This window comes from Panicum virgatum, chromosome 5K (genome assembly GCF_016808335.1).
Source record: "Panicum virgatum strain AP13 chromosome 5K, P.virgatum_v5, whole genome shotgun sequence".
Lineage (NCBI taxonomy): Eukaryota > Viridiplantae > Streptophyta > Magnoliopsida > Poales > Poaceae > Panicum > Panicum virgatum.
Genome location: NC_053140.1, coordinates 50,542,351 through 50,566,115, shown reverse-complemented (window position 1 = coordinate 50,566,115; position 23,765 = coordinate 50,542,351). Strand labels below are relative to the sequence as shown.

General features: G+C 44.1%; 4 protein-coding genes, 1 long non-coding RNA gene and 1 other non-coding gene across 6 annotated transcripts; 5 read left to right on the top strand and 1 right to left on the bottom strand.

Moving 5' to 3' along the window:
* The first annotated feature begins 6,173 nt into the window (after nt 1-6,173).
* LOC120708253 lies at nt 6,174-10,223 on the top strand. The gene is made up of 4 exons (XM_039993440.1): nt 6,174-6,866; nt 8,201-8,630; nt 9,346-9,633; nt 9,926-10,223. The coding sequence occupies exons 2-3, from the start codon at nt 8,214-8,216 to the stop codon at nt 9,631-9,633; spliced, it is 705 nt and encodes a 234-aa protein (XP_039849374.1). The 5' UTR covers nt 6,174-6,866; nt 8,201-8,213; the 3' UTR covers nt 9,926-10,223.
* On the top strand, nt 8,977-9,076 carry LOC120710888. Its single transcript, XR_005690057.1, has one exon. It is a non-coding gene; the product is annotated as a small nucleolar RNA Z194 (small nucleolar RNA).
* Nucleotides 10,224-11,209: 986 nt separating the features above from the next.
* On the top strand, nt 11,210-13,267 carry LOC120708252. The gene is made up of 3 exons (XM_039993439.1): nt 11,210-11,406; nt 12,581-12,779; nt 12,911-13,267. The coding sequence occupies exons 2-3, from the start codon at nt 12,588-12,590 to the stop codon at nt 13,010-13,012; spliced, it is 294 nt and encodes a 97-aa protein (XP_039849373.1). The 5' UTR covers nt 11,210-11,406; nt 12,581-12,587; the 3' UTR covers nt 13,013-13,267.
* Nucleotides 13,268-13,894: 627 nt separating this feature from the next.
* Nucleotides 13,895-15,767, top strand: LOC120708251. Its single transcript, XR_005689288.1, has 2 exons — nt 13,895-14,063; nt 15,324-15,767. It is a non-coding gene; the product is annotated as an uncharacterized LOC120708251 (long non-coding RNA).
* LOC120708250 lies at nt 15,630-16,774 on the bottom strand. Its single transcript, XM_039993438.1, has 3 exons — nt 16,534-16,774; nt 16,312-16,402; nt 15,630-16,031 (listed from the first exon to the last, which is right to left on the bottom strand). Exons 1-3 carry the CDS (start codon nt 16,745-16,747, stop codon nt 15,959-15,961), a joined length of 378 nt encoding a protein of 125 aa, XP_039849372.1. The 5' UTR covers nt 16,748-16,774; the 3' UTR covers nt 15,630-15,958.
* A 2,955-nt stretch (nt 16,775-19,729) lies between these two features.
* LOC120710201 (ultraviolet-B receptor UVR8-like) lies at nt 19,730-21,682 on the top strand. The gene is made up of 5 exons (XM_039995854.1): nt 19,730-19,793; nt 20,570-20,731; nt 20,818-20,949; nt 21,026-21,238; nt 21,326-21,682. The coding sequence occupies exons 1-5, from the start codon at nt 19,730-19,732 to the stop codon at nt 21,487-21,489; spliced, it is 735 nt and encodes a 244-aa protein (XP_039851788.1). The 3' UTR covers nt 21,490-21,682.
* Nucleotides 21,683-23,765: the final 2,083 nt, after the last annotated feature.

Genomic DNA, 23,765 nt, shown 5'->3' with positions numbered 1-23,765 from the left:
CCACGAGGTCAAAAGTGAAAGGCCGTAAGAAGGAAAAAAGACTAAAAAAAGGATGAATGTAGAGGCAAAGAGGAAGAACAAGTGCAGCATTTGCAGGTCCACTGAGCATAATGCAGCAAGATGTCCGGAAAAAACAGGAGAGAGAGTTTCAGAGTCTGGGTGTGTCCGAGCTTTGGGTGGGTTGGAGGGATAGTTAGGGTGTGTGTGAGGCTATATTGAATAGTATGCACCTCAAAAAAATGCTTTTACGCTCATAGGAAAATGCTTCTCAAATGCACTTGAGATGCTTGTGTGGCAATGTGATTTGCTTAAGATGGTGGAACTTTCTAATTTAGTTACTAAATTGCTCCATGAATACAAATAAGATGCTTTGTGGGTTATGCTAATTTGCTTGTATGAGAAAAATGAGAAATCATACCTATTCTGCATTCAAGATGCTCTCCCAGTCTACGTCATTTTCTTCATAGCTGAGCCATGTATGCGCCAGGATCTTCCGTATGTTGGGAATGCCCTTTTCATGAAGCTCGCACACCAAACGTCCATCCCAATGTTGAGCATGCATCAACATGTGGAACCCACAGTCATGGCTGCAAAATGTAGAAAAAATCATAAAAAATAAGAATTTAGTGTGTCCTGCGTTGTGCATCTGATTGCATACATTGAAAAAGCACATAATTTTTTTTGCTTACTTGTTTGTTTGTTTGTTTTGGAACTGGAATTTGAACAGTTTCATAGTTCTCTATTTGCTCGGTTGTCTGAGCATAGTGGATTTTCCACAACTGTTTGATTCTGCTGGTGATTATGTTGCAGCACTGTGCCAGTGCTTCATTCTCCAGTGTTCTCATAGAGTCGATGACTTCAAAACTGTAGTTCCGAAGGTTCAGAACAATTAGGAAGTAGTGCCCTGAATGTATATTGCTCGGGACAAGCCTTTGCAACACAGGGAACAATACCTGTGTAATGCATGTCACAAAAAAATGATAAGATAAATTTGGATAAAAGGGAAGTTACAATGGAAGAACACAGGGGGGTGGGGGGGGGGGGTTGCTTTGCACCATACCAGTTGCCGGTGGTTTAGATTGTTTTCACTTTTTGTGAATGCATGTTTGACCGCGCTTGCGTAAATTTGTTGACTTTACAGGAATGTCTGTCATTTGGTTCGGTTATATGAGAAGATGTCCAATCCATGAAAAAAGAGGAAAAGCAAAAATGTTGTTATTGGACCCAAAAAAAAAGAGGAAACTCACCGTAACGTAAAGCAGCATGACCCATCTGGTTGCACCCTTTTTCTTCTTGCCATTAATTACATGAATGCCGATCTCTGCGATAGTGTTGGTTAGCTTTCCCCCTGGTTTAACTGAATCAACTAAATGTCCCAGTGTAGCATAGTTGGACAAATAGTTGATTATGACTACACTGCAAAGAAGCAAACACATAGTAAAAACAAACGCAATTTATAATTTAAGCATGCATAAACACTAGATGATAATTTAAAACTAAGTGGCAGGCATGATATACATACTTCCTGTTCTTGGACCTCGTTGACCTTCCTGAGAACATACAGACCGTGTTATAAGTCTTCGTCACGGCTCTACTGCAGCTGAACTAAACCTTCCTTGCACCATTAAGATAAGGGACTGTAGTGCGGCTGGCAGCTTGCGCTCTCTTCTTGGTGGAGGTGCATACTCTGGTGTGATGGAAAGATCTCCAACAGCTTGTGGTGCCTGTGCTGATGCGTGAGAGCTTGTCCCGACGTCTTGCAGTGTTCCTGTAACTTTTGCTGTTGCTCTTGATATCTTGCTGCTGGTGGGACCTGCATCTTTTGCTAGTGCTGCTGCATAAGAGGGTGTTGCTGCAACTTTTGCCGCTACTCCTGAATGCTTGCTGCTGCTCGAATCTGCTCTTGGCGCCTCCGGTGCATAAAAAAAAAGATGGTGTCCCGGTGGAGCTTGTCCTGACAGCTTCCAATGTTCCTGCAACTTTTGTTGTTGCTCTTGATATGTTGCAGCTGGTGGGGTCTGCATCTTTTGCTGGTGCTGCTGCAACTTTAACTGCTGCTCCTGAATGCTTGCTATTGCTAGAATCTTCTCTTGAACCTCTGGTGCAGCATAAGATGTTGACCCGATAATTTGAGTTGTTCCTGCAACTTTTACATCCCTATGCTTGGCCTTTGCTTGCTCATTGATCCGAATAGCCTGTGCTTCCAGAATTTCATACACATCATCATCCAGCCCATCCAATGTCCACACAGATATGGGGTTTGCTGAGAGAGAGAGAGAGACAGAGAGAAATGATTAGACACACGCTGGGGATTTGATGAACTTGGTTCCTGATGCATTAAAAAATGAATGCAGTGGCAGCGAAAAAAACTGAAAAAATGAACTCATTACCTATAGGATCAAGGCCTTGTGTGTTGGATACTTTCTGAGGTGGTGTGGGATCTATAATGAACTTCATAATATCACAGTCGGGGCGGGGAAATCCCATGAACTCCCTTTGACATCACCAACAACTGCCTTCGATGAAGTAGCTTCGTTACTAGATTTTGTTCTATTCCACCAACCATATTAATCCCATCCACTCCATTAGTCAGCTTGTCTGGCAGTATTAATCTAGAATGCCTGCTGATCAGACTGCCTGGTTTGAAAAGTTGTTGAACTTCAGGTCCTGTGCTACCCATTGGTTGAAGTGTAGAAATACCAACAGAGCTATCAGTAGCTGTTGCTGTTTGCACCCTGCCTGCTTGGCTTGTGGCTGATTGCATCCTTTTTAACCGTCTACTAAGGGGGACAAGGTCTTCTTCTTCTTCTTCTTCTTCTTCTTCTTCTTCTTCTTCTTCTTCTTCTTCTTCTTCTTCTTCTTCTTCTTCTTCTTCTTCTTCTTCTTCTTCTTCTTCTTCTTCTTCTTCTTCTTCTTCTTCTTCTTCTTCTTCTTCTTCTTCTTCTTCTTCTTGATCATCTTTTTTCTCGTCTTGTTCTTGTTCATCTCCCCCTTTTTCATCTTGATCGTCTTCACTCTCAAAATCCTCATCAGAACCATCCTCGCTGCTGCTAATCCACTCCTCTCCATCTTCATCATAATCTGGGTCTTCGTCTATGTCTTCTTCGCCATCATTTTCATATTGCTGTGCAGCTTTACTACGCTTTGATCTTCTCAATTTCGGCTTGAGGGAGTCTTCAGCATCAGCCATATCTTGTATGAAGGTACCAAGCAACTCTGATACCCAGTCAGAACTTTACTCACAACATTGATGATTTTTCTCTTCTTCTGCAAGACATTAAAAAGTGAATCCAGTGCGTGTATACTGATTTGCTCAATACATGCTATAAAACTGCGTGAGCGTAGGGCCTAAATTACTTTAACGGAGCACAAACACACCTCAATAGCTGTGTGTGTGGGGGGGGGGCTTTAATGCTACAAATCTGTTTACATCATCCATCTGGAAAAATGAAACTTGGGCCACCAAACTCCCTGATAATTTTAGCTGGAGAAAAAAATGCAGAAAGGTTAGTGAGGCCATTTACAGAACCTAACTTTACTGCAGTGAATAATGTGCATTAGCCCATTACCTTTAGCTTGCCAAATGATCCATCACGGTTTGTATCGAGCTTGATTACCTGGTCCAAAAGTTTCCTTGACCATGTTGCAATCCTAGGCTTGGTTGTAGGGATTTGCACATTACCAACATCTAATGAATCTACGTACAGGATCTGAAAAAAAGGTGTAAGATGCAGGAAAGTAAAGAACTTACAACAAGATGTCGAAGGCAGAAAAAAAGGTAAGATGCAGATAGTAAAATGACAGTGCATAAAAAAAGAGATGAGGACTTACAACAACAACTAGTAAGATGCAACCCCTCACAGAATTTTGCTTGTTCATTTTTGTGGCTGCCTCCTTGAGCTGGTCAACAACAAATTGACACTAGTTCAGCTTGTTCACGCGTGTAAGGTCAACAAGTGATGGGTAACATCTGGGGCTTATTCCCAAACCAGTGGGCGGGCACAAAAAGGTTGACACTGCAATCATCCATGATCTCAGAAAATCCTCATCTGCGCGCTTGTTTTGTTTAATCCTTTTCATTATTTCTTCAATCCTAGGTGCTTGCCCTTGGATAATTCCATACTTGCTGTAGATGAAGTTGATTGCATACACATCCAACTCATATTTGACCTCGTCACCTTTGTCTGGCAAGTTTAGGATGTCAGCCACAGCCTTTGGTGTCACTGAAATCCTACCCCTCCCGGGGAGAACTAGTTCTGATGATTCCGGATCAAAGCACTCCGACATCAGCCAATTGGCGAAGTCCACTGGCATTGTGGTGCACGCAATCTTCAGCAAGCCATCAAATTTAACTTTAGCAATCATTTTGCGCTGATCCTCATAAATGTATCTATATAGCTTGATAAATCTAGCAGGGGATGGGGTTCCTAAGGTTCTGCACACATATTATAATAAAAAGTACAAATGAAACTCAGAAAAAATGCCTGATGAGATGCATGAATTTGCTGTGCTGAAAAGAAATTATTGCCTAACTGTGACTTGGGGCTATTGCGTGAAATAACGTGGGGGAGGGGAGGGGAGGGGGGCATACTGCATTGGATGATGTCGTACGGGCATGTCGCTGCTTCTCCGCTCTTGGCATTGTAATTGGAGTGTGTTTCAGAGAGAAAAAGCTGCGCATTACACAAATAAAAAGGGGTAAGTACTGGTGCTGCTGGTGGTGTTAACAAATGAATAAGTGAGTAATGGTGCTGCTGGTGGTGGTGGTGGTGTGTGCAACCCAATGTCTAAAATACACATGCAGTGTCTAGATTCATTTAAAAACTGATCCATAGGAGAGCAATGTGCGGTCTAGCTCTCTTTACTTGATGCATAACAGGACAAAGGTGTGTGCTTAAAAAAGGCAAAAAAAAATTCAAACAAGTAACCATGCATATATACTGCATCTTCAGAAAAAAAACTGAAGACATGTTAAGATTTTAATGTCTGAAACTAAGCATTTTTAGGTTTAGTTAGATAAAATGTCTAGACATGTTCAGATTTGTGGTGCAGGGCAATGTGCAGCCTAATTCAGATAGAGGGAAAAAGGCTAATAACTATACATGTTTAGATATAATTACCTGGATAAACACATGTTCAGGATAACTAGATTGCCAAAAAAGCTAAAGAAGGGCCAGCACAAAAATCACAAAATCGCCACCTAAAACAATCTCAGAGCACATACACACAAATTAGCCTATAGATGCTACGGATGCATGAAGCACATAAACAGAGCACATGCGGGGCTAAAAAAATCACACACACATGCATCAATTTCGGTTGGGTTTGGACTGAGGCATCTAATCAGGGGGGATCCAAGTGAACTGCTCACCTGATTCGGGTCTGGGATTTCTGACGAACCCCCTGATGATTTGTGCTTGGATCCCGCAGATATGCTCGCTGGTGAGCTCCACCAAACAAAATAAAACAAATGGATTAGGATTACCTCCACTCGCACAAAAATCTCAGGAAATCAAAATCCCAGAAATCAAACGCGGATGTGCTTGGACTAGGAGTGAGAAGGGGCATGGATGGGGGGGGGCATGAACTCACCTACACTTCCTGCGGCCTCTCGATTCCAAAATGACCTTGATGATAACCTCCACCAAATACAACCACGAAGCAAATCAGAAAAAAAACCATTGCACGCTCGAGTGGTGAGGGGGAGTAAAATCCATCAAATCGGCGTGCGAAAAAGGAGAGAACACCTACCTGGATAGATTTGTGCTTCGATCCCCCCGGAGTGCTCTCGTGAGATCCCTAGATGAGCGGATTCGGGTGAGCAAAATGTCCCCCACGAAAGAGAGAGATGAACCCTAGAGAGAAGATGAGGAGAGACAATGATCCCACGAGAGAGAGAAAGGGGGCAAGGGAAATGAACGGCGCACAATTCGATGTTTTGAATGAAAAAACAATGTTACTAATGATGTGTGGGCCTGCAGGGGTTAGAAGCATGTGGGCCCACTAGCCGCGCCGGTGGATGCAGCTGGCCCAGAATACGGCCGGCTGTTGTAAATTCTTTACCTTTTAATTGTTTCGTTTTCACGTTTTGGACGAGGGGTAGTTTCGGAAGCTGCAAAAGGACAAGTGTAGTACGCTTCGGTCTTCCTCAGAAAGCTGCTGTGTTCAGTGTTCTAGACAAGAAAAAAAGGACGAGTGCAGCAAGGCGGAACTTCATTGCAATGGAGCACAACAGGAGTAGCTAGCCAGGGAAGGTCACGGTGGGGGGCTAGCTACGGAAACCCCAGTGACCTGTTGCTCCGGCGAAGGCGGCGCGTGCTGGTGCCTGGCGGGGAGGCATGGCAACGGGGCTGCTCGAGAGGGTCAGTCGGGCGGGCGGGCGGTGGCCATGATGTCTAGCGACGCCACCGCCGATTCGATCCCGGCCGCCCGCCATGGGCGCCCCTCCGGGGAAGCACGCCTCCAGGAAGCACTCCGGCGCCTCAAGCTCCCGCGCCCCTCGAGCTTCCACCGCGACTGTCCGCCTCGAGCTCCCACGCCGGCCGGCCGCCTCCGCCGGAGCTTCGAGCTTAGGGGCATTTCCGTACCTATATCCTGCGGTCTGAGGCGGAGCCGTAAGGAGCCACGATTTGTGTCTCCGCCTCACCAAAACTGCTCCAGTCACCGCGATTTCCGGGAGTGGAGCCGCTTGGAGCCCCTCCCAAACGTGCGTTTGGCACGGCTCCTCGAGGAGCCGGTCTTGGAGCCCCTCAAGAAGCCCTTGCCAAAGGGGCTCTAAATATCCTCACTGGGCGGCGGCTAGGGTTTTAGTGCTCTCTCCCGGCGGCGCCTCCACATTTCGTCTCTCGGATCGGGAGGCGAAACCAAGACAGAGCTCAACCCGGCTCCATCCCACTCTGGTTGCTAGAGCTAGTTCATCCATGCGCCGTGCTTCTACGGTTCTACCTGATTAGTATTTCTAGTGGAGAGTTCGAGTCGTTTTGGTTCCATTAAGCAGTGTCGTGTGTTGATTGGATTGAACCATAGGCCTCGAAGTGGTGTGCTCTGATCGAATCTGATGTTTTGTTGGGGTAATATAGATGTAAGTTATGTTAATTCGTTGGTTTGTGGGTACCTGTAGGTTCTCTCTCTCTGTGACACATCTCTACGATCTGTAGAAATGCGGTGCAATCCTGGTTCACTAAAAAACGTTTTAAATTATTCGGTTCTTCTTTTAATTGTGTCGATTAGTTAGTTTTTACACGTTAGTGTCTATGAAGTGGATATGGTGGGATCCTTTGGTGGAACTGATTTGTTGACTCAGATATGCTGTTTCGACATGAATAATTGTGGCCGCCACACTATGATCTTTCAACGATTTGTGGTCTGCTGGTAGTTCTTAGGTTCAGCGTAGTTATGTATATGATTTCGTTTTGTCTGTGCGATTGCTGAGTTCTAGTCCATTTTTTGTGATGTTCAGTACCTTGGAACACTATTGATGTGCTTCTCCGTACTTCAGTGCTTGAATTTGTTTTGTAAGCTATGCATTCCTTTTGTCCTGTTAGACTTTTCTGAAGGTTAGAATCTTCAGCTACTTTAAATGTTTGCGTAAATTAATCTTCTGGTGTTTCCATGTAATAAGTTGGTTTTCCACTACTGATAATTTGTCTGTATAAGAGTTCTTTGTTTGAGGTGGTAACCCTGCAGATGTGCATGTCTAATATTGTATCTACTTGTTTGTTGTGCTTCTGTATTTAAGTTGGATTAGTTTTGCTTTCTAGTAGTAGTAGACTAGTAGTAGTAGCTCACTGCAGTTTCCATTATGTGAAGTATGCTGTGCAATCTGTTGAGCCCGAGGCAATGCGAAAAAAAATCCTATTATGTGTTCATTGACTGCATGCATCAAGTGTTCAGTTAAATATTAGTTTAATGAGGATGCACCATGCATGTTTAATTAAGATAATCTTCTATTTATTTTTTCATAACTGTTATGGGCATCCAATACCATTAGTTGTTGCAAATGTTAGAATAGTGCTTGGAGACTTGCAATCAATGTGCCCGAACCATGATCTTTGTTTCTTCTTTTCATGTGTACCCTTAACTCTACATGCTATCTTGTGCTTTTGTGTTTCTCCTATCCTTGTTTCTTGTGGGTTTCATTTTTAGCCTACCCCAACTTGCTTGTTGTTGTTGTTGTTTCGGTATTAAAGTTAGCTTTTACAGGATATCCCACCATGGCCAACATCAGAGTAGTCTCCAGCCTGAATGATGTTGCCACTGAGCTGCAAAATCTGCAAATCACTGATATTGCTCAGGCTAATGATGTTCAATTTCAATTAGATGAGGAAACACCCCTTCAAGATGCAGCAGAGATGAAGATGAAGATCAGACCAGGAAAGCATGAATTTATATTAGTTAATCCAGAGCTGTTGGAGTGCAAGTATCGTGCCAAGGTGGAACTGGAGACGTCATTCAACAGCATGCTAGACGCATCCATGGAGCAGATTGATCAAGAGCTGCAGCCAATTGAAGAAGGCATCACAGCACTGAGGGTCCTTGTGCGCTACAATGACCATCAGATCCCACAAAATGGACCTCCACTTGACCAAAGAAATCGTGGTGTGCAATATGTCATCTATCCATGCCCTCCCGTACGTGTTTCTTGTTCTCTTCTCTTTTGGGATAAAGATCACTTTAAACCAGTTTTGAGTAGATCTTATGAAATTTGATTGCCCCGTGTTGGAAATGTTTCTATTACTATAAGATGTTTAGAAAGAATTATGCAAGTGTTGTGTAGCTTGGTACTTTCTTTAGATATTGTTTTGTCTCTGTTTTGCTCATTTCCAAGTTATAAGACATGGTTTTCATGTCACATCGTCTGAATGAGTCTCCTGCGTCTGCTAGTACTTGTATTGGGTGCATTTCATTGAGATAGACAACTTATAACTAGATGTCTGTATTACGAGTAGCATTTATTTATTTGTCAACTCTTGAGCTGGCAGATTGGTGATGAAACACATACCCGCTTTATTCCACTGATTCCAGTGATGGGAAGCTATGTTAACATAGCTTTTGTGGTTTTCAATCCGAAGCATCTGCAGCTCATGTAGCTTTTTTTGTTTTTTCTTTGATTATACTAGTATTTTTTTTTCCTGTTTCTTCCAGTCATGTCAAAATTAAGTGAAGTTCAGTCTTCTTTTTGATTGTGTCTCGAAACATGGCAGAAAACAAAGGGGAAACGGATCTTGCGACACTGGTTACTCATTTATCTAGAAAACTGTTGTGATATGTTTGCTATTGTGCTAGTGTTTGTCTGGAAAACTGTTGTGGTATGTTTGCTTAGTATTGCGTTTTTCTCATTTTCAGTTCCCGTTTGAGCCTCGTTTTGAGCATGGCACACACCACCAAAGGGTCCCGTATCAAAATGCTTATACTACACAACAAGAGAGGGATGCAGCAGCTGCTCGTGACAGGTGTGCCCAGAGGGCCGTCTGGGAGGCCAAACTCCGTATTTTGGAGGCGAGGCAATCCATCTTGAAAGAATTGAAGACTGCGATGCTGTCAAAGATGAGGTCAGAGTTCAAGATGATGATGGAGCAACGATCTAACTTAGGGACTGGTTATGCGGAGTATGCGTTCCCTTCACTGGCATAGGTAAGTCACCTCGGGTGTAAACAAGGTAGCAACTTTATTACTTCCTGTGAATTTAACAGAAGTGCAGCATGCCTAAGTAATGCCTAAGCATGTTAGCACACTGAAAACTAAAGCTAAACAATGGAAAAGGCCGTAAACTTGATCAATAAAGGAATTAATGATTCGCGCAGCAAGAACTACTAGGTCTAAGTCCAAACCACCTTTGTAAGAATTTTTTTTCATGCATGTTACGCTACCATAAATCTCTCAACATTTAATTTGTCCTGTTCATGATGCATCTCTAATGGTATAGAGCCTGTGGTCAAGAATAAGACTCCGGAGGTGGCGAAGCTGGCAACAGTTGAGACTCACTGAAGAGGTTCTGATCGTCTTTGGGAAAACAAATGTAAATGATCTTTGGAGGTGTTCTACGGTGACGAAAACTTGAGACTTTGTTGGTCTCCTCAGAGTAACTTGCTAGCTGTTCGAAGTAGTGGTGTGGGCATCGTTGGTCTAGTAACTTGTCATGAGAACTATTTGTTTCTGGTCAAGTTCTTAGAATGTGAACCTTAATCTGCCTGGAATGGAATGGTTACTGAGCCCATTTGCGATGATCTGGTATTGTTGCTTACTTTTCTGTTGATGCCTGCTTTGTCTTTGAATTTAGCTCTTACGTTCTTTAGTAGATTCCAGTGGCATGTATGTCCAGTTATGCTTGTTGAATGATGGTCTGCTCTGTATTCTTGTTCTGGAAGTTCACTGCTAGTTTGTGATATAATGCAGTTCTGATCCTCCGGACTGTAGGAGATGACGATGGTTCTTTTACATGCTTAACATTGATTAACATCTTTTGAGATGTGCAGTTCCTTTGCTCAATCGATTAAACCATAGAATAAAAATGTCAGCAAACCATGCTTTATATCTGGTCAGCCTGGTCTGAAGTGTTTGTTGTATTTTGCAACTGCTACTGCATAACTTCAAGCCAGCAACTAGGACAGATGACACCACCACAAGTCATCTGGTTTACAGCATGAATTGACTTCATGAGTTCAGAGCTTTGCGGAGTGGATCATCCCTCTAGAAAACGCAGCGTACGTGCAGGACTCAACCGCGCGCTCTTCCCGTGTCGACGTCTGCGCTTCGGCTATGTCGATGTCTCGATGAGACGATGACCGGTCACGACGAATGGAGCTGGAGGTGGGAGACCTGGCCGACGTACGGCGGCACGACGCATTGCACTTGAATACATCAGCCCATAAGCATAAATAAACGTAAGCCCAGCCCAACACCGCTAAGTTCCAGCCCAGTTCTCTGGATCCTTTTGGCCCTTTCCTATATTGCTATACTGGTCACGATCTTTCTTTCCCACCCTCCAACAAAGAAAACCAGAGCCCCCTACGCAAGAAAGAGAGAGTCCGTTTTGGTTGGAGGGTGAAAAAATTTTCGCCCTGAAAATTTTGTATGCATAGAATATTAAATGAAGTCTACTTATAATTTTTTTTACAGATGAGTACAACTTTACGCGACAAATTTAATGATTCTAATTAATCAATGATATGCTACAGTAACTATTATCTAATCGTATGATCAAAAACTTTATTAGATTCGTCTGCGAATTAACGCAGGGTTGCTAAAGTAATTTTCACCCCTAAACCAAACACTGCCTCTGACAAGAAGACTAGCCTGCCAGCTTCACCTCCCATTCCAATCGCCGATTTGCCATTCACCGCCCGCAACTGCCCCCCTCTCCACCACCATCGCCCGCGCGCTCACGAGCTCGTCAGAATCCTCGAGGTAAGTGGAAATCGCCCTGCCCTATCAATCGATCATCACACGCGTTGGGTGTGGGGCCGCGGTGCATGCTGGGCGGGGGCGGGTGCACGAACCGGTGCTGACGTTGTTAATGTGTGCTGGAGCTCGGATTGCCTTTGCCAGTTTGCCATGTGGTGCTCGCTAGCTGTTTGTCGAAATTCTCCTGTTAGTGAGAGAGCGAGCACCTGGGAGGGTTGTTCTAATTTGTTACGGCGTTTGCTTGTGTTTTGAGTGGATTGCTTCATACGGACTCCTAGCTTGTGTCTATGTTAGATTAGTGAAGCGGAAGGCCGAAAGCATACCAGTGTGAAGGTACCGTCTGCACTCTGAAGCAGGATGGGCGTGTGACATAACGTGCAGCTGAATTTCCATAACAGTTAATTCTGCGCTGAAATGCGTATTGGTTTAAGCTAATCATCCTGTGCTCACTGGGCAAATGTCACTGCCCTTGAGATTTGATTCATTGCTCTTACATGATCATGCTGCGCTCGGTACTGTTGCTTGACTGATACGGGCAGTATCAGTCATGGCTTCATGCGGAAAGGAATCCCTGCTGTTCTGTTATTACCCGAGGGTTCATGGCTTGCAGTACATTGACAAATAACAATAAAAGCTTATTTTGTACCTGTCCTTGTCGTTTCTAGTATGCTTGAAACTTCACAGATCGTGTCCTATTTGTGTTTCGCTGTTGTACTGTCCTCAACCATGCCACATTGCATGATGAAGGTAATATAGATTTCTGTTTGTTTCCTTCCATTTCTTTCTCTTGGGCATTATAAGTCCCGAACTGGCAATCTGGCATAGGATATTAACTGATGGTCCCATTGTTGCATTTTCTCTGTCAGTAGTTATTTATCTCCATTCATTCTGATTTCTGATCCTCCGTCAAGTAGATGAAAAGGTTTCTTTGTGATTTCTAGATTCAGTTAAATGTGTGAAGGTACCAATCTTATTGCTTTCTAGATTCAGCTTCTTTCTGGGTATGATCAAATGTGCTATTGCACTTTGGTTAATGCTCGGGGTAGAAATGTGTCAAATTATGCGTTCTTGAAATAACATTCCGTTCTTCTATTTATTTGGTTATGATAATTTGGGGGTACACTGCTTTCTCTAGAATTCTTATGTGAAAATTTTAATTGTTTTGTTTTTATTTCAGTGTTAAGATGGATTCAAGCAATGCTCAATCTGAAGGTTCAGCCCCATCTGTTCCAAAAAACCCTGCCATGGCTTCATGCCGGAAGAAGAAAACCGATGATGATGCTACCTTCATCGAAGATCTGAAAGACCATATCGATGAGTTCATTCATGCCTCCATGGATGAACACAAGACCTGCTTTAAGAAGACAATTCAGAAGGTCGGCTGCACAAGTACCCTGAAATAGGGTTTTCTCTAATAAAAAATGGTTATTTTCCCATTTGGTCATTCTGCAGTTTCCATATACTCCATTTCATGCTGAAACCTTATGTTTTTGCACGTTTTATGCAGATGTTTGGGATGTCAAAGGTTGTTGCAGAGCGATCAGCCACGGGGGCAAAGGAAGCTGAAGTTGAAAGTGCTCTGCCTCTTCAAACCAGTGTCTCGCAGTAGAATGTATTGGTGTGGTAATCTGTTCCTCTGTGTTATCTGCAACACTGAAGTGTCGGCAGTAGTATGTTTTGGACTTTTGGTTACTGGATTCTAGTGTCTCATTCTCCGAAGTTTGCTTTATGAGTACAATCATGTCATAAACACAGATTTTAGACTATGTAGGAGTGCAAGTTTGGGATTGAAATATCGCCGTGCTTATACTGGTTTCTGATGTTGTAATCAAAGTTAATTCAGGTTTGATTTGGTTTCACAGAATTTGTGGTGTGTTTCATGCTTCCTATTATCTCTGACATTTATTTTTAGCAACTTTCTTTCATTATCTTTAACCCTAACAAGATCTTGTCCTACAAGGAAGCACCTCTGAAAGTGGTTTGTGGTTTCAGCAAGGCTTAGCCATCAGCAGTACCACGTTTCTTCTTAGATGTGAGCGAGCGTCATGTACTCATGTCAAAGATATTCTGTAGCTCGCTGTGCAAACTTTTCCTCTCTCGGCGAATTACTGAGAGGACGTTTTTGGATTGGCAATTCTGTTCTGCTTCACTTAAAGGGAAAAAAAATGAGGTACATTTACCTCACGGTTCGCTAGCCGATATTCGTGCGCATCTTTTTGTCGGTGAAAGATTATCTGCATTTTGAGTTTTTTTTTGAGGGCATCTGCATATTGAGTTTGAGAAGTGAAACAAAAACATCATCCCTTGTGTTCTCTGATGAGAGAAATTATTCCGAAATATTGTAAAACGTTTTATCTTTCGGGTTTTTTTTGAGAAAATTATCTTTCGGGCTTCGGTTCTAAGTTGTAACCACCTCGGGCCGTCGTTAGGCCGAAATCAAGCCCGGCCCCTCCCGTACTGGGCCTGAAGGAATCATCTCTTGGGCCAGCCACCAAAAAGCCTCTCATTCCACGCGCCGCCATCCCATCTTCCTCGTAGTCGTCGTCGACGTCCGCCATCTCCGCCCGCCGCCGCCCACCTCTGTTGGTAAAGGATTGGCGCGGAGTGGAGGTCCATCTTATGGTTCTGGACTGGACTGGGATTGCTTTCTTCTCTGGTTGGTAAGGAATCCTAGCTTTGCTTTGGATGTGTAAGAGCGAGTTTTGGTTCTATTATTAGGTTTGGATGTAGATCTCCAATGCGCAAAATATTGGTGTCAGTTGACACCTAGGACTTTGGGACCCAGGCGCCAGTGCATTTTGTTGTCAAAATCTTTCAAGTTCTACCGAGTTACGGCGTTCTATTCTATCTTGTGTCTAAGCAAGTTACGGAATATCTCTTCTTTAATGTGGCGATGATGTTTCTGGTTAATAGTAACATTGTAAAGCTTGTTGAATATAAATCAAAAGAACTTGGCTGTTTTTATTAATCAAAAGTAACATTGTAAGTGCATTTGTTGAATGATTAGATTAGCACCATATCCAGAAATGCATCCAGAGTAGCTGTGTGTTGTTCAAGTTGGTGATTTTGCCAATCGCCACCATGCACCATGGCTGGCTCTGTGGCTCATGCCTAAATTCAGGCATTTGCAATTGTGATCTACTGTTTTATTCGTTTCAGTCCTACTATCAGTAGTTGCTGGCAGCTACTTTTTACTTTTATGCGCTATAATGCTGACATGCTCGATTGAATTCTAGAGGTTCTCATTTTTATTACGTTCTCTGCTCGTACTTGTGAAGCTGGTGCACCCATAATGCTTGATCCATTCTGTACTGCTACATTGTGTCTAGCATGAAATGCTCTATTCCTTACTATTTGGGTAATAGACTTATGTCTATGCAACTTTGTGGATTATACTTGCCCTCGATTTTGCATTTTCTGCAATCTGTAGTTATGGAAAGAAGTAGTGCTTCAGAGTTCAGAGTTGCTCTTCTCATTTTTCAGCAGCTCAGTAAGAATGATGGAATTTGTGACAAGATATTATTGGATGGTCTTATAGTTCACCATACATTGCTACACACTATCTAAAATTGGTTGAAGTACACTGAAATAACTCATACGAAATAGTATCATTCTTGTCCATCTCAATACTGGATGCATGTTTATAGTCCTTTAGTGGAGGCAACAAGCAGTATCCTTGTTGCTGACCATCCATGGGGAAGTCAAGTAGCCATCAGCCCATCATAAATTACTAGATTTTCCCCCTGTATAAACTTGCTCGGGGGCATCCGGCATACATCAGAAATACATCTGGTGCTTTGTATCCAAATGTGACAGCACGGAAAAGCGATTTAACTATTTGAAGCTTTTGTCTTGTTCTGTTATGTTGATGAACATTTTCTCTGATGAAACTCCAATCCTTCTCTTGTGAATGTAACCAGGCACAAGATAGTTCCCTGTTGGACATAATCTTTCTTCCGTTGCTATGGAAGCCAAGTTTTCCCGGTTCCTGAAGCTTGTTGGAGTAGGCTTCAAAGCAAGGTCAGAGCACGAAGGCCGTAAGTTATTTCTGAAGCTGGGTTACAGCCACGAGTTTCAGTTCACAGCTCCACCCGCCGTACGCGTCTTCTGCTCCAAGCCCAACACAATCTGCTGTACTGGTATTGCCCACCGTCTATGCTGAAGGGCCCAACTCTAATAAGCAGCCATGTCAAACGCGTATTCAGAGAAGGGATACTGCAGGATACTCACTCCCAAGAAACTTTCTGTGTCCACCGTAATTTATTCAAATACTTGGTTACACGTACATAGATATCGTATTGCGTTGTGTACTTGTGTTCAAACAATATATGAGCTGTAAACATGTGCCGGATATGCATGAGCAACACCTGGATCAGAGCACGATCATCGTCTGTCTGATCCTGAGGCTCGGAACTAACCGGAGGACTTGCGATAAACCACTGTATATGTATAGCCTGAACACATCATCCCCAACAAAGACACACATATTTCTGGGCTATACTGTACATACATGCATATATGTATATATATCGCTGGGCTGGGACTTATCGGGTGATCAGCTCACGAATATGACGGACGGGTCGCAGCAGCACTCGTCCAGGAGGCAGCAGCAGCACAGGGCAGCAAGGCTGGGTGTCGTCCATGTCCAAGACCAAGATAAAAGAGAGCAGCGTTATTAGCACAAAAACAGAGTTCTTTCTCCTCCTTTTTGCTTTTTTGTCAGTGATGGATTACGAGAACCAGATGAAGCTGAACGTTACTACATCATCTTTTTAAAAAAAAAAACTTTAAAAATCTCTACTGATTACACGTTTATCCTCCGTACTTCAGTTTCAGTAGACTCGTCGCTCCAAGAGGAAGCTTAATTCTTGCTGAGGCAGTTAATTCAGCATTAGCATGACTGCTTACCATCCCTCGAGGAAGCTCGGCTCCCGCCGCGGCGGAGCGGCATACTGGTACTGCGGCGGCGCCATCACCGGCGGTCCATTGTTGTAGTACCCTGCGTGGCGCCGGTGCAGACGGTGAGTGCCATAACACACAGGACACGCACGAAAGTTCGTGCACACATGCATGCTTCACTCTCTCTGAACATGATGAACTGCCCGGCTCGCCCACGCGACGCGCGCTTACCCTGCGGTGGCGGGTACGAGTACCCGTACCTCCGATCGCTCATCCTGATGGTGGTCAGTCTCCGGCCGCCGGCCTCGAGTTCAGAGGGCGCCTGTGTGCGCTCTGTGGCTCTGCTGCACCGTGGAATGGAAGAGCTAGGAGGCCGAGCTCCGGTTTGCCGGCTATAAATTGCTGTGCGGCGGTGACGGGAAGCAATATGGAAACTCAGCTCCATGTGGAAAGCGCCTCAAGTGTCCGAAGCATCCCGCGCGCGTGCGCCGGTGTCAGCAGATGGATCGCCGAGGAACGCCAGGGAAGGGGAACGAATAAGAATAAAGCTCCGTCAGCTTTTTTAATCCACTAGGCCTTAGCTTTTTAAATCCCGGGCCGGTCCGTTCTGCACCCTTTTTTTTTGCGGGTTTCTGCTCCTTTTACCTTTCTCGTTCTTTTGTAGATTCCTCTATCTAGCTTTCAAGTTTCCCTGCCGTCTGCCGCTAGGGATGTAAACTAAAATGATAGTTACCGATTTCCGATGATTGTTTTCGAGATTTTATCGACTTTTAAGGCTAAACGAAAATGAAAACAATTATCAAAAAAATGAAAACGAAAATGGTAAAAAAAAATACGAAAATGAAAACGAAAGTGATTTGAGCATCTTCCGATTATTTTCGAGAAATATTGTATTTTTGCGATATTCTACCGTATTTTACCGATAGAAATACCACATTCATGTACAATGTCAGCACACCCTGCTATCTATATTTTTTTTTGAACTGAACTGTATTTTTTTTAGAATGTCATATCTATATTTTAGAGAGTCATGACTCATTATCCTAACCCTAAATCACAACCTAGTGACGTGAATTCATGGGATTATATATAGTTTCATGGATGACGAGATTAATGTCTAAAATTTTAGTATTATGAAATGAGATACATGTCATGTACTTGGACTAATATCTTAACCATTAGTACTTGTGTATAAAATATGTTAAATCATATAGTCAGTGTTGGGATCTATGGTTTGACATATTTATCGTTTTTAAAATATTGTTTCGATGGATTTCGATCGTTTTCGACGTGTTCTCGACCGTATATTTTCGTTTTCGAAATTACCGCATTACCGATGTCATTTTCATTTCCGATAATATCGTACCGTTTCCGTTTCTGATGAAAAAATGTGAAAGTGAAAATAGTGAAGCCTTTCGCCGATCGTTTCCGACCGTTTTCATCCCTATCTGCCGCAGCGTCAAAGCGTTTCGAGGCCTCGATCGGCGGCGGCGGTAGTAGCAAGCCGTTGGTGAGCAACAACGATGCATTGTGCGTGGAACAGGGTGCCGGTCGATCGATTCGCAGCAGCGACGACGCCATCGGCAAATGCCAGTAACCACACAGAGACTCAACGGTGGAGCTAGGCAGCTAGCGGCGGAACGTAAACCTCGGCATGGCAATTGCCGAGCACTCTGGTGTGAACGCATCGGCTTAACTTCTTCTTCAGGGAAAGATTAGGGGAATCAAATAAATCATCCACCCACGGGACGGCGACGGGACGACGAGAATAGCCCGGGCGGCGCCGGTGAGATCAGCAGCGCGCATAACAGAACGCACGAGCACGTTCTTGCAGTCGCCGCCTTGATCTTGTCGTCCGAATGAGCATCTCGGCTGCTGCTGGTGGATTCCGATTTCTTTCACACGCGGCAGGTCCATCCCGGATCGCCATTCTCGGGAGCTTTCGGCGGGGCTAGCTGCCCGTTCGGCATTTGCGCAGCTTTTCTAGCGCACGGAATTGGCCGTGGCGGTGCAGCGCGGCGCCGAGCGTGGGCAGCGCCCGGCGGAGGGAGAACACGGTGGCAGCATTCGCGACGAGAATATGTAGCGGCAGCAGGTGGATGCTAACATGCTCAGGCGTCAGGCCTTGTTTTGGCAAGTGTCCGATAGGTGCCCCCTTTCAGCCCGTTCCTGGAATTGTGTGAGCTACAGGGATTCTAGGGGAGGACGACGCGCAGCACTCTGGATCACCATCTATTAGAAGGCTGGTACTCTCGGAGATGGCCTTCCCAAAAAAAAATTTCTACAGTACCCGTCCCATCGAATGTTCGGACACATACATATACATGGATCATTAAATATAGTTAAAAAAATAACTAATTACACAGTCTAATTGATTAGCACGAGATAAATTTTTTAAGTCTAATTAGTCCATAATTAAATATTATTTGTCAAGTAATAACGAAATGTGCTACAGTACCAAAATCAATAATTTTTCACCAACTAAACAGGGCTTAAGGAGGTGAATTGTGAATGTTGGGAGCCCTAAGGAGGCGTTTGGTTGGGGACTTGCGGTGCATGAGTCCTCAGCCAGGTTCTCCGCATGCAAGAACAGAGTTTTGTTTGGTTTGCGTATCTGTTCATCCAGGCTTTGCGCATGCAAAAGCCCTCCGCAGCCAGGCTCGCCAGGAACGCAGAAGTTGGCCGTTTCTGCTGGACTTTGGCTCACGGCTCGCCTGGTGCGAGCGAGCGTGGAGCCAAATAGAAGGTCTAGCCATGCTGAAATCGGTGAATAGATTATGAGCATTTAATACTAAATTAATCATAGTAATAAAAAGTTGTATGAAAATAGTGGCAAAAAATCAAAATTATTTCTCCACTATAGATATCACGTCCTTTCTCAATCAACAAAATATGACCTTACCCCTCAACATATATCCGGAAATAAAATTAGAAGATTGATTGGACCAATTAAAATAGTTTAGTTGAATAAGTTGAACTGTGATTCTACTGAGGATTTATGAATAAAGTGGATTATTTGTACTAGTTTTAAATTAAAACAACCTTTTCTCTAAAAAAGGTCAGGTAAAATCACAGACAAGAAGGGAGCACGAGACCCAAGCCGTGTTGCCAGTCGGTCAGCCTGCACTCCCCACTACCAACGACGATGAAGCGAAGTCCCCAGTTCTCTCTCGAAGGCCCTCGTGTGAACAGTTGAGAGAGGCGGAAGAGAGGCGGCCCGTGCTCCCGCCGGCGAGGTCGCCGTTCCCCTCCGTCTCCGGCGGGCCTCTGGCCCTCGGTGCCGTGGGGGAACGGTGGTCCTCGTCCCAGCGGTGTAGATTAGGTCCTAGAGTGTTTAGGTCTAGGTTTCCGGCGGTGGCGTCGAGGCGGCGGCGGCGGCGCCACCTTAGAATATTCTAAGGTCCTCTCGAGCTCGTCCCCCGTCTCGATGGTGCTCCGCTCCGGCGCCGTCGACGTGCTTGTGGAGGTGGGGTTTGGTTTTGCCGGCCCGTGTACAGGAGTCCGATCTCTGTTCGTCTGTTCTTCGTCGACTTCGTGCGGCGGCGGATCCGGCGGCTCGGGTCAAGGATGCAGCGACGGCTCTCGGTGTTGCGGCTTGATGGAGTGTGGATCGAGCTTGATTCTCCGGCGGCAAGCGTCGTCGACGAGCTCTGGTCCAGGATTGGAGGCGCTCGGGGTGTCCATTGGGAGGTACACCACCTTATATGTATCTATGGTACTCACAAATAAAAGAGCTGAATGAGTTCTTTGTTGTGGACGATACCTTAATGCTATGCCCAGCAAAGGCCATATGAAGCAGGGACATAAAAAAGCTGTGTTTCTGTGCAATTTTTTCCCGCTCTTTCTTAGCCGGGAGTTTGTGGCGTGGGTCACCTTTGAGGCATTCCATTGTGATATGTTTCTGGTTTTTTTCTTCTTTAATGAAAGGCAGAACTCCTGTTTCTTGGGTTCGACAAAAAAAAAACCTAACTAGAGGTGTTAAATAATCTTTTCATGAAGCACAAGAAGTTATGAATGTGCAGGAAAATTGGAGGAGTTATATCACCAGAACTGTAGGATCAGAGCTTCACCTTTATTCTACTGGTGTAAATGCCAGAGATGTTGTAGGCATCCGATTATCGAAACTATAGGATGTGAGGTGTTAGGTCATCTCTGGGGTCTTACTAGGGATAAAATTATCTCTCCTGATACACTGGTATACTTATAAAACAAATTCATATGCTTTACCAACTGGCAAGTGATAACATGTTAATCTTCTCTTTCTCAGATAATTCTGTGTATGGATTTGGCTCTGCAAGACGAGGCCAAGTTGGTACATGTGCTTCGAGGAACGAAAAATCACATAATGTTCCTAGACTAATCGATGGCTTTTCAGACTTCAAGATAGTAAATATATATGCCAATGGAGATCACAGTGCTGCATTGGATGGTAAGCCTTGTAAAATCTGATAGTCATCGGCTCTCGTCTTCTCCTAGGTCTTGGACCATTGATTTCCTTTCTGCTTGATGTTACAGAATATGGTCATTTGTACATCTGGGGAAGAGCATTAATTGGACAACATGACAATGATCATCCTTGTGTGGTTTTACCCTCTTTGAGTATTTCTCAAGTGGCATTAGGATGGCATCATGCCTTAGTTTTATCTGGTACGTGTGCAATGTGTTACATTTAAATCAAACATTGTCTGAAAATGTTGTTGATTGCAATTTCGTGTTATTACAGCAGGAGAATTGTTCACCATTGGTGTTTACCGACACCAGAAGTGTGATCTCCCTGTGCCCAGGAATGTAGTGGGGCAGCAATCAAACACAAGTGGAGCAAGCAGTTCTCATGATAGCTCATCTTCTCTGTCAGCTGCGAAGAAGATCCCCTGTATTGATGGCGAACGGGTGGTGCAAATGGCTAGTGGAACCGAGCATTCTGCCTTTGTAACAGGTAAAAGTTTTCCTGAAGGCTGGAAATGTGCACATAAAAAAAGGACTCGTGATGAAACTGACTAATTGGTACTGCATATTTGAGCAGATAAAGGAACAGTCTTCACCTGGGGGTGGGGAGAGCATGGACAACTGGGTTTGGGTGACACTTCTGACCAGGTGGTTCCTCAGCGAGTAAACATAGCTGTTTCTTCTGGTCCACGTGGTGTTTATTGTGGAAGTGGATTTACCGTCGCGGTGGACTTACATTAGTGACAGATTACTTTATATTTTATAATGGTGAAAATGAGTGCGGAGGAGGATTGGGCCAGATGGACCCCTTTACCAACCGGGCTTTGTTTGAACAAATATTTGGGTACCTTTCGTTTTGAGCTACCCATTTGACTTCTGACATCTTTATTACAAAGTGGAACAGAAATAAGGCCTTGTTTAGTTGCCTTCAAAATTTCAAAACTTTACAAGATTTTCCGTCACATCGAATCTTTTAATACATGCATGAAGTATTAAATATAGCTAAATAAAATAACTAATTACACAGTTTGTCTATAATTTGCGAGACGAATATTTTGAGCCTAGTTAACCTATGACGGGACAATAATTATCAAATACAAACGAAAGTGCTACAGTATTTCACACCCAATCTAAAATTTTACGCATCTAAACAAGGCCTAAAAAGAAAAGAGTGTGCCGTGCAGCGGCGGCTATTCATCAACCATCGTTACATCGAACCATATTCTGGAATGGCTACAAACATACAATCAGTAGTGACGCATCTGGTTCTCGAGAGAAAACAAAACAATATCCCTGGATGCTATCTTGCAAAAGGGTCAGGCCGCTGATCACTGGCCATACGACGAAGACAAGGTAGCCGATAGCAGCACAGCAACCAATACCTTTCTACAGAATCCGGCCATACACAACGATGGTAGGCGCTAATCTGCTGGCTGCTCCAAGAGGTTACACGACTCTTGATGAAACCAAGCGGCCCGTTCAACTAAAACATGCGTATTCTAGCCATGTGTTAGCTCGTCATACTGTAGTTGGTAATAGTCAAATCCAGAGTAAACAAAGAGGAGTGTGCTCAGAGCCCAAACGCAGAAGGAAGGAAAGGCTCCCACGAAGTCCATGCTTACGTGTTGCGGTAGGCAGTACGATTTGGTCAGAAAATTTGCATCGCCGTGCCTCTTCCCAAACGCGAGGCCTGCTGCCTTGGGATATTCCGGTTGGATGTCCCTCCGACGATCAGGACGTGGCCGACGGCGACGGGGGCTCCAATGAGATCACGGATCGGTGTCGTCTGATCTTGGATTGTCTTTTAACGGCAGCGTTTGCCTGGATATTCTGGGGGGTCTAGCTGAATGTTCGTACAATATTCCAGCTTGATTTCTCCATTTTATTTCAGGTTTAGCAGTTTTTTTTTGAAAACACCTAGAAGCACTGGGGAGTCATGTAAAAAGTTGGGTGCCCACACTAATCGGACTTAACGCAGATTAGGCTGCCCGAGCAGTCTCGGAACATGCTTACCGAGCAAACACACGCACACACCCACACACGCACACCACTTGCTCGGTTCACAGTGCGACACTCGTGCTCCCGATAGGAATAGAACGTGGGTGAGCGCGCTCGCGCACCTAGCGAGCGTGCCACTTGAGCTACGGCTCGTTCGCAGGTTTAGCAGTTCAACGGAGCAGATTTGACTTGGTGTGGTGTTGGATTTGGGGCAAAGATTTTAGATTTGACGGGTCAGTATAGTGATTCCTCAGCCTTCTATGTTGCCGCTTTTGAAGCCTAGTGACATTTGATGGCTACCGTGTGTGCCATCGGATGTGAATGGCTGAAAGCTCATCTATGATTTGGAACCTGTTAATTATTCCCGGCTGACCCCTCCACTCGATCACTCCAGGCTTAGTTTAGAACGGCATTAATTTTAGCCAGACTTAATTAAGACCAGAGAATCTACAGCATTTTCTGTAGATCGGTACATTCAACATACTCTGAATAGAATTGCAGTCCAAAGGAAACAAAATTGCCACTCACAAATTACATCAGTGATTACAGAAGACAAGTTCCCGACTAGAAAATATCCTGCATAAGCATAACGTGCTTTTGACCTAACGTCAGCCGCCATGTATGTTTCCATTGCCCGTACTCATCATTGCTCACTCACAGGCATCTCATGGTCCTCTATCCTTTGTGCGACCCATATAGTTCAACATTCACTGATATCAATATCATCTAGTGCTCTCTCTAGTAAAAGGATAGCATTTTGAAATTTGGTTCAAACTTTCAGTGTGCGTAAATTTGCCTAAAAAAATAAACACCTTACAAAGTGACAACAATAATTTGAAAAAAAGTGATAGAGTATTCTACTAACGAAATCCAGGCTAAATAAACTTTTTTTACAGATGCAGTTAATTAATAGAAGGACAATAGAATAATTCAAAACTATTAAAGTGAATTCAAATATTTTATTAGGCTATTATCTGTTTTTTTTGCGAAACTTATTAGGCATCTCAACCTCATAATGT